Raw genomic sequence first — 9,214 nt, forward strand, 5'->3', positions numbered from 1 at the left:
TCCAGTCAGTCTGTAAGACCAGATGCCATGCTGCATACACATCCCTACATGAAGTTGGGAAAATGACTGCAACAGCATATTCCATGAAGACCTAGCTCTTCAAATAAATCTTCAGAGTACAGTCAGGGTTCTGATGTTCCCCTCAGAGCAGAGCAGTCAGATACATCTCCTTAGGTCAGACACATGCAATAGCCATGAACCAATAAGAAAAGGGACCAAAAACAGGAAGTGTTGGACTTCCTGTGTTTTCAGGTGATGCCTGGGATCTCAGGCCACTGTCTCCCAGCCGACCGAGCTGCCTGTATCAGAGGAAAGGGTGGAGGATGGGCAGATACCTGCCTTTCTCTGCAGAGCCCTGTTACTGTCTGCTACTTTAACTTAACCCAGTCAGGGCAAAAACAAATAAGAGGGAAATGATCTGAAAGTCACATGAGGTCAAAAGGATTTCAAATGTTTTTCAAAAAAAGATGGACAATATTCTGTTAGATGTTCTACAACAAATGAAGGTATTTTTCTGAACTGCACTGGGTAGAGAGAGCAAGAGGGTTGGACATGAAATCATGTGAAGCTCTAGTGCCTGCAATGAGATCTAGTTCACAGAAGTCCTCCAGAATTCAGCCCTTTGCGTTGTGGAGGACTCGCCGATTAACTTATCCAGACCGTCAGGTGAATGGATCAAATCTCCAACACCCACATACACCGCCATGTGTCTTAAAATGCCCTCATCGATCAGACACAGTCCTCAGTGTGGGGGCGGTCAGTGATGAACAATGACCCTCAGCCACGTGCACCAAGAGCATGAGCACATGGAACGAATGCTTACCTCATCTTCCCTTTTAACTGTAAACCTTTAATAGGCGTACATAGGCCTTTGCTCAGAATAATGCAGTTTCCAATAGCACTGGAGGAAGAAAAATGCAAGCCATTTTAGGGCCCTTAATCCAAAACCTAATACTAATCCATATTGTTCTTAATAGACTGGAAATCAGGGATGAATCAAGGATGATTTTTAAGGGTGAGGGCATAGACAATATATATTACATTTTGCACAAAACTTTGAGTGCTTCTATCCAGATGCTGCCCTTGTTAACTGTGACTGAGACTGTCAACTCTGAGTGACAGTTACACCTCATGTAGAAGAGCACAAGCAAGCTCTTCTCTCTCCACTACTTGAAACAATTTTCATCCAGAAAGTCAGCTGTCCAATGACAGCAGCAAACGGAGCAGCAAGTTAAAGCAAACTGAAACACTGGAAGAAAAGAGGGAAAAAGTTCCTCTCATGTCCCTGTCTGACTGTATGTGACGAGGAGAGCAGAGAGCTGAGCCAAGCTGCTCAGGAGAGGAGTGAGATGGGGGAGAGAGGGAGGGAGGGAGCAAGAGAGAAAGAGAAAAAGAGGGAGTGAGAAAAATACGAGCTGCTGGTGGGTCCGTTGGGTCCGGTGGTTGGTCAGCCAGTCGATTGGCAGCCTTATTGAGTCACTGTAGCTCTGGAACGTAGTGCTGAGCATGCTGCTGCCTGCTCACTTAGGTCATGCACAGAATGGTCTGCTTACATCACAGCCCACGGCTCGCATTCAGGATCCTCTGAGCCAGCAAGCTGAAGGGCTTGAGGGTGGGGGGCCAGGACATCAGGGGAAACATCCTGAGAGACGGCAGGGCTCGAGCAGCACACAATCGCCCTATTCACCGCCGCACCACCAACACTCCCCATCCCCCCAAATCCTCTGCTAGTTTCCCCTATAAGACTAAACACATCTGAGCAAGGATGTCATAAACACACTACTCCGAGAGCAGGCTGAGAGGTGTTCGCCTTCACCCACCCAAACACCACATCTCATCCACAGCAAACAGCAGAGGAGCAAGGCTGGACTCAGAAGGGCCTAGGAACCTTCTAGAACAGGACAGAAGAGCCACACAGCCAACACTCCTAAGAAAAGCAACACGCTCAGGTCCAGTTCACTTTTCTCTTCCCTCCTCTACGCTGGATCACTGCTCCACCACTGTTCCAACACTGGCTCTGTGGGAGGGATCCTTTCCTCTTAATTCTATGTTTGCGATCAGCTGCCATCAGAGGCAACATAGTTTAGGCCACCTTTATGAAATTTTCAGAAATTACAGAAGCCTACAGAGACCTAGACCCAAAAAACGCTCAAAACGCCCAACAAAGTTTGTATGAACTACACTTGAAATCACATATTCTAGTGATATGTAACTATTTTGTCAGTTTCCCAGTACATAAAAAATAAATCTTTAAATAAACATTCCAGTAAACTCCCCTAAGAGCAACAAAGAAGAACATTGTTATGTGCTAGATGATCTTTTTTTCATATCTGAGAGAATATGTAATACACACACAGGCGCCAAGGAGAACGCCTAGAAACTCCCAACAGGAGAAGAAGAGGGGGGGGAGCTACTGTCACAATGAGGAGAGGAGGGGGGCGAGCCGCTGTAACAGCAAGGAGAGGAAGGGGAGGAGCCATTGTAACAGCAAGGAGAGGAAGGGGAGGAGCCATTGTAATGGCGGAGAGGGGAGCTGCTCTAATCACTCATGTAACTGGCTGGCTCACTCCTGGGTTTCAGTCTGTAGTGGCAGTAGAGAAAATGAAATGAGAACAGAGCTACCACATGCACAGCACAATGACAAAGACGTTCCCGTTGTGTTACAACCGGAGCAAGTTAACATCACAAAACAAGACAACACTAAACAAGTATTTGCTAGCAGACAACTGCTCAATTGCCGATACTGATGACATAGTCGAGCCTTCAGCAGGATGTAAGATTCTTTATTTTTTTACCTGATACTTTACATCTCATTTTCCCAATCCATTCCTCACATGCATATACAGAGATACATGTACGCACGCACACAAATACCCCCCACCCCACACAAAGGTGATGAGATTAAAGCGCAGAGTTGGGGAAGTTGTCAGAAGGTGGACAGAACTAGACCGTCTGGCTTTTCATGTAATGTCATTGCAGCAAATGTTTCATGTTTCAGCCAGCTGAAAAATGTCATCATGACAACAACACAGAGGCCTTGATGGCCTTCAGGTAGCTTGCTTATAACCAGCAGAGAACCAGAGTAACTCCCTGTCACATGCAACAGACCAACACGACATTGCACGCAACATTTGCATAGTAATACCTCACTACACACAACAGATCTATATTAATGTTCCTTTACAGACAACAAACCCATGGTAGCATGCTGTTTCACAAAACAGACCCAGAATAACACTCCACTACCAGCAACAGACCAAGAGTAACATCCCATTACATGCAACAGAGCCTCTGTAACACATTGTTACACACAACAGATCCAGTTACACCCTGTTACATGTGATGCTCCCATTGTGACACACCATTACTTGCAATAGACTCACAATAACCATGAAAGGCAATGAACTTTAAAACAAACATATTCGAACACTTATTATACATGTGAAGCTCTGCTCATCTCTTAATGTTGTGCACAGCTGTTTCTAACTACCATGCATGTAACGTTCAGTTGGAAAGCATTAACATTTGGGAAGGACAAATCTGTCCTTCTTAGGCTTCAGTTCCCTAGAATTTCCCCTCCTAGACATTCTTAGGGCACTACACTATATGTCAACACACTGTAAGACAAACATATCGTGAAAGGTAGAGTTAGGATCCGAATTTCCTAAGAGTGAAAGCCGAATACCACCATAATAAACAGTCATGCCACAGTTCACGTTTATCGTAATCATGTGCATTTAGATTAACTGCTCAGCCATGAAGCAGTCCGTCCTCTTAAAAGTCTACAACTTAAGAGAGCAACCGTACCCTCCGAAAACTCATAGTTGGCGAAAATATTTTTGCTTCAGTGTGTATGCAATGTATTGAACGGTGAATTTGAAAAGGAGATAACAGGAGTTTTTAATGATAGCGTCCACGAGAAATTATATTAAAATAACCTGTTTGTTTCCCAGTTGTCTTAACCAATGTGTAGATTTTTCCACCCACTAGGTAATCATGGAAATGAAATGATTCATTCCGCCAGGATTTTTTAAGCCTAGGCATTATTTCCGCGGCTGTCTCCAGCTGTCAAGGGAAACGATGCGCCTTTGATTCCAGGTGCCCAGTTCTTCAGGTGAAATTGTCACGCGTATTTAAACGGAGAAATGTTAAAAATACTTAGCAACGGCAGGTTTAAAGCGGCGACCGCGCAAAACTCACCGTACACGCGAAGCCATCCCTGCTGTTGGCAAAACGAGTCCATTAAAACCCCGTCTACCGTGGGCTCCAGACACATCCCTCCTCCGGCCACCAAGTCCACGTCGCCAGCCGCTGAATCCGTTTCCGTGCCAGGCATACCGACACGGTAAACCCCGGTTAGGGACTCCATCCAGAAGTTCGCCGCCGTTTAAGTGTCGATTTCACAGCAAAAACACCAGCGCCAACGCCGACTTGGTTAGCGCCGGCTGGTGTTCATTTAGCCTGGGAAGTTAATTTAGCTAACCTAGCTAGCTAATAAAGCGATTAACGTTACGCACAGGGAGCGAATAAAGCGGCCACTTTCCTGAGTTTACAGACGAGAGTACGAGTGACGGACTAGGAGGCCAGGAAGGAAAGTTTAACCAGGTCCGAACAACGTTAGTTAGAGGTTTCTCATCCTCTCGTTTCGTTTCACGGCGAGTCAGTCAGACTGAAAGGACGGGGCTCTGCACGTGCAAGCTCAACGTCTACATTTGCAACGGTCCACAGCGCGAGCGCGGTCAGCGCAGGCTAACGGCTACTTTAGTTTGAATGGCTCTCAGCTTAACCTTCAGAACAGCAAAGTCTCGGCACAGTCCTTTTCTGAAGCGACTCAAAAGTCCAACAGATGCCGCTGACAGAGTCCCGTTCGTTCGGATGGTGGGAAGGTGTTCATAAATCAGCTCTCGCCCTCAGCGGCGTCCAAACATGGCTTTGTGAGTATGTTTGATTTTTGTATTTGATATTTACAAGATTTGTAAACGTATTCTTGGAGCTGTGACGTTAGACCTCTCGGCGGCCGTCGTCTCTGCCGGGGTCACTCAGCCGTCCTCACGTTTATAAATCCTGACCACTTTTCCACCAGAGCTGGCCTGATACGTTCAGGGAAAACCAGAGGATATCCGAGAAACTCGATCATCACCGACAGACTTCACACAGCCGGCGTAAAGTTTCCCCGGTTTTGTTGCCTGCCTCTTTTTGTAAAGCTTAAATATCCGATACCCTGCCCGGAAACCAAACGGGTCGGACTAATAATAGCAGGATCTTTTAATCTTTATACTGAAGAACAGCATCGCTAGTCAAACAGCTGTTTTAGCGGACTACTGAGACACCTGCTGGTTACCCTCTAAACATAAACGTATCTGGGCAGCGTCTTTCTTTAGGTACAGTTTGTCGCAATAAAAGAATACAGTGACTAAGATGGAAAACGCGAAAATATTTTCACACAGATTTTCACACTAAACAGATTAGAACTTTAGCCGTAATAACCGGGATCTCTTTCTACAGGACACCTCAGACGATTAAAGGTGAGGGCACTTTGTCGCCCTCTAGTGTGCCTCCTTATTCATTAGGTCCTATAGAAAGCTACATAAATTGGTGAGATTTCTAATCTCTAATCTCTAATCTTCTAAATAAGATTTAAAAGGTTTTCATATTCCCTAACTGTGTAAACCGTTTTCTGGTAAACCTGTTTTGTTAAGATGGGTTTTTTTCATGTACACCTATAAATTCGAAGGTACCAAACGTTTATTTTACATTTATGTTTATTTTCTGCAAAGTCAAAACAAGACAAAAAAACTTCCTATATTACTTGGTTTATAAGTAAAATTGATTTCATAATTTCTTACACTAGTACCAGGACTATAACAATAACAATACATAAATGTAAATTTGTTTACCCATTTAACATAACACAAAAACATGAAACTATAATCAGATATCTTGGCATATTAAGTATAATGTACGTAATACAGGATTCCTTGGTAAAGCAGAATAAATGTTTAATATATTACTTGTTGACAGCATATGCTGCAAAAGTAACAGGTAAGACCAATGCAGCAGGCTAAAACTGATGTGAGTAAACATAAATAAAACTGTTTTCATTTGCTGTTCTTTTTTGGGTAACCCTAGTAAAAAACACAATTAAGAAAGTAAAGTAACTGTAGAGATCTCATTATGTACTGCTTTAGTTTCAATGAAATACCAAAATATTCATAATGGATATTTTTATACAGTGTATTTACAACCTTACCCCAAAATTCAGCTTCAGGTTTTATTTCATAAATTCATTGTCTTAGATTAGTTCTGAAACATAATACCTGTGATGTGGTTACGATTTTTTCTTTGTTCCATATAAAGTTAAAAATGCAAAAAAATGTGTAATCTTTAACTGATCCATCTGAAAAAAATCTCTCAAACATTTATGAATGTTATTGCTTAACTGCTTATGTCTAATTGATACAACTGAAATGGAAGGAAACTGCGACAAAAGGAAGAAGATAAAAGATTCTGACTGGGTTTTTTGTCGTTTTTTATTGTTGCTGTTTTATTGTTTGTGTGTGTGTGTGTGTGTGTGTGTGTGTGTGTGTGTGTGTGTGTGTGTCTCCATTCATCTAATTCTTGCTTGTTCTCAAAGGTGCTTCAGCTGTGAAAAAAACAAGAGTCAGTGTGTTTTTATTAGAGAGTAACAGACTAAACATTGTCTACAGGGCAAGGTAATCATTAATGATTAATAAATAGAAACAAACACTTCACTGTAAACGTGTTCCCAGAAACACAAGCCCAGGCCGTGCTATATGACACATAATGTTCATTCTTTAGCACAAGCTCCACTTCCATCAAAGGTTGTTCTTCTAATAATGACAAACTCACCCTGTGCTTTAAGCTTAGCAAGGATAGGAGACAGAACATCTTCCAATTGCTTCTTCTGTTCTTCCAAGTCCTGGATTGTTGGATTTTTGACATTCTGAATCCAGTCAGATTTGGCAGAGCACGTATTGAGACAAATGTTCTAAATGTTAGGAAAAGAAAGAATAACGGAAACAATTGCTTTTATTTCTTAAAAAAGTCACCATCACATTAACATATAAATATTTATTAATTTTGAAGGCCCTTTGATCCAAAGTTACTTACAAATGAGACAAAAATCCAACACAAGCACACCACTGATACAGGACATACCTTCATAAAGTGCTGTTAGATCAAGTTTCCAATAATTGAACAGATACAAGTCCAAGACATGTTAAGAAAATACAAGTCCTATGAGGGAAGGGCCAGGCTTAAGAGCTAATGGGAATTAAAGGTGCTATAAGCGAAGTTAAATCAAGATGCAACATTATACAACACAGATACAATATAAAGCAATACAGTTAATATGCAATACATGCAATACACATATGCCAGGTCGCAAATGCTACACCTATTAAGGGGAGGTACCATATCATGAGTTACTTGTCTTTACCTTGTCCTCTTTACTGAGTTTCCCTTGAACTCTCTCTGGAGCCGCTAAGATGTCTCGGACCTCATTTATGGATGCTTGCAAACTTTGCTTGGCCTCTATTAGTACACAAAGTTCCATGAATGCCTGGTGTGACGGCCAACCTGAGATACACATTTACCGACCTACTTTCTTACCGGCCCAGGCGAGATAGTCCACACAGTCCCACCTGGAATAGCGCCGGGCCAGGTCGATCGCGCGTTCGCTGCGGAAGGTGACGGCTTGCGGGTCAGCCCCGAGCTCCAGCAGGGTTTTTAGGGTGTCCAGCTGACCCCACATGGCAGAGCAGTGCAGTGGGGAGTACCCTAGCAGTGTGCAGGGTTCAGATCCAAGCAGCACATCGACACCATTCACCAGGGCCATAAATTGATATCAAATTTCCCATTAGCTGGATAATTACCTCTTGCGGTGTGCGCGTTCACGTCCGCACGGTGCTTCACCACAAGCTCGCGTGCGAAGCCGCTTCTGTCGAGCATGCACGCGGCGGCCAAAACGCTCCTTCCAACATCATCAGTTTCCCTCAACATGTCTGGCGATTCCTCATCTATCAAATACTGAAGGCCTTCTGCATCGCCTTCCAGAGCACACGAAAATACCGTCTTTTCCGCACGCGACTGCATTTTCATTGAAGCTGGCGCGGAGAGTGTTGATTGATGTCACCATAACAACCATGTGGCCCCATAGGGAAGAAAAGACGTCTTTCTTGCTTGTACCACTAGATGGCAGTATTGTATGTCGCTCCTGCATAACGATGACCAGGCGATAACTGGGCTACAAGAGTTATGTAGAAACGCGTCCAGTCATTCGATCTCACTGACCTGTGTCTAGTGTCACTGATAGAATTTTCACATTTACAAGGTCAAGGCACAATATGCTTCTTCTGGATTATTGCTTTAAAAACACAATCTACAATTAAAGGCATGCTAAAAAAAAGCAAAGTTATTCAAATGATAAAATTATAGATTTTATCTGTAAAGATTTAATATGGGTCATGATTCAGTTCAACTGTATATGTCCCTCTGGTATTCTGAATTTCAGTATTAAAACAAATGTTTTATGGCACAGTGTAATTTAGCTTTGTCATTGTTTGACTTGCATGTGAGTGCAGGGTTTCCCTATCAGGTGACTCCTCATCTGCTCTTTCTATATATATGCGCTTGTGTGTGTATGTGTGTGTGTGTGTGTGTGTGTGTGTGTGTGTGTGTGCATAACAGACTGTGGAAAATTTGTTGTTACAACATAATTCAACTGAGAGAAGGGAAAGTGGGTGTAAGGAGAAAACTGAATCACCCACCATATCAGAGAGCAATGGAATGTTTATTTACCCATGCACGATGATGCTATTTTAACAGGATATCCAAAACCTTTGACCTTTTAGTGAGATGAAGGCTCATGTGACCCATGCCACTGAGAAGTCATATGCATGTCACTACAGCCTCAGTGGGAATTTCTTCCTCTAGAATCCCCAGTCATAATTATACAACAACGGTTTTGTGTTCCAGGTTCTTTTTGGAGGAAATAGTGGTTCAAGTATACCAGGACGTTCACAGATCATCTGAAATTTATTTCAGCAATTTTATGCTCTTTTTTCTAAATTATATGATAGAGCAGCTGTTAATATAATACAAAAAGTATAGTTATTGTAGTACAGAGAGTATAGTTAGTATTGCACAGAGTATAGTTATTGTAGTAAAGAGAGTATCGTTAGTGTAGTACAGA

The 9,214-nt window shown here is 42.7% G+C and overlaps 2 protein-coding genes across 2 annotated transcripts in view; both read right to left on the minus strand.

Annotated features, from left to right (window-relative positions):
• rasal2 (RAS protein activator like 2) overlaps positions 1-5,030 on the minus strand; it is a 54,948-nt gene extending 49,918 nt beyond the window's left edge. Inside the window, exon 1 of the mRNA XM_027011376.2 lies at positions 4,201-5,030. Coding sequence (XP_026867177.1) covers positions 4,201-4,369 — 169 coding nt within the window. The 5' untranslated portion in view covers positions 4,370-5,030. The remainder of the gene's footprint in view (positions 1-4,200) is intronic.
• Positions 5,031-6,531: 1,501 nt separating this feature from the next.
• ankrd45 (ankyrin repeat domain 45) lies at positions 6,532-8,149 on the minus strand. Its single transcript, XM_027011380.2, has 5 exons — positions 7,896-8,149; positions 7,633-7,800; positions 7,460-7,554; positions 6,871-7,009; positions 6,532-6,643 (listed from the first exon to the last, which is right to left on the minus strand). Exons 1-5 carry the CDS (start codon positions 8,119-8,121, stop codon positions 6,612-6,614), a joined length of 660 nt encoding a protein of 219 aa, XP_026867181.2. The 5' UTR covers positions 8,122-8,149; the 3' UTR covers positions 6,532-6,611.
• Between the last annotated feature and the right edge of the window lie 1,065 nt (positions 8,150-9,214).

Source organism: Electrophorus electricus, chromosome 18 (assembly GCF_013358815.1).
Source record: "Electrophorus electricus isolate fEleEle1 chromosome 18, fEleEle1.pri, whole genome shotgun sequence".
Classification (NCBI taxonomy): Eukaryota; Metazoa; Chordata; class Actinopteri; order Gymnotiformes; family Gymnotidae; genus Electrophorus; species Electrophorus electricus.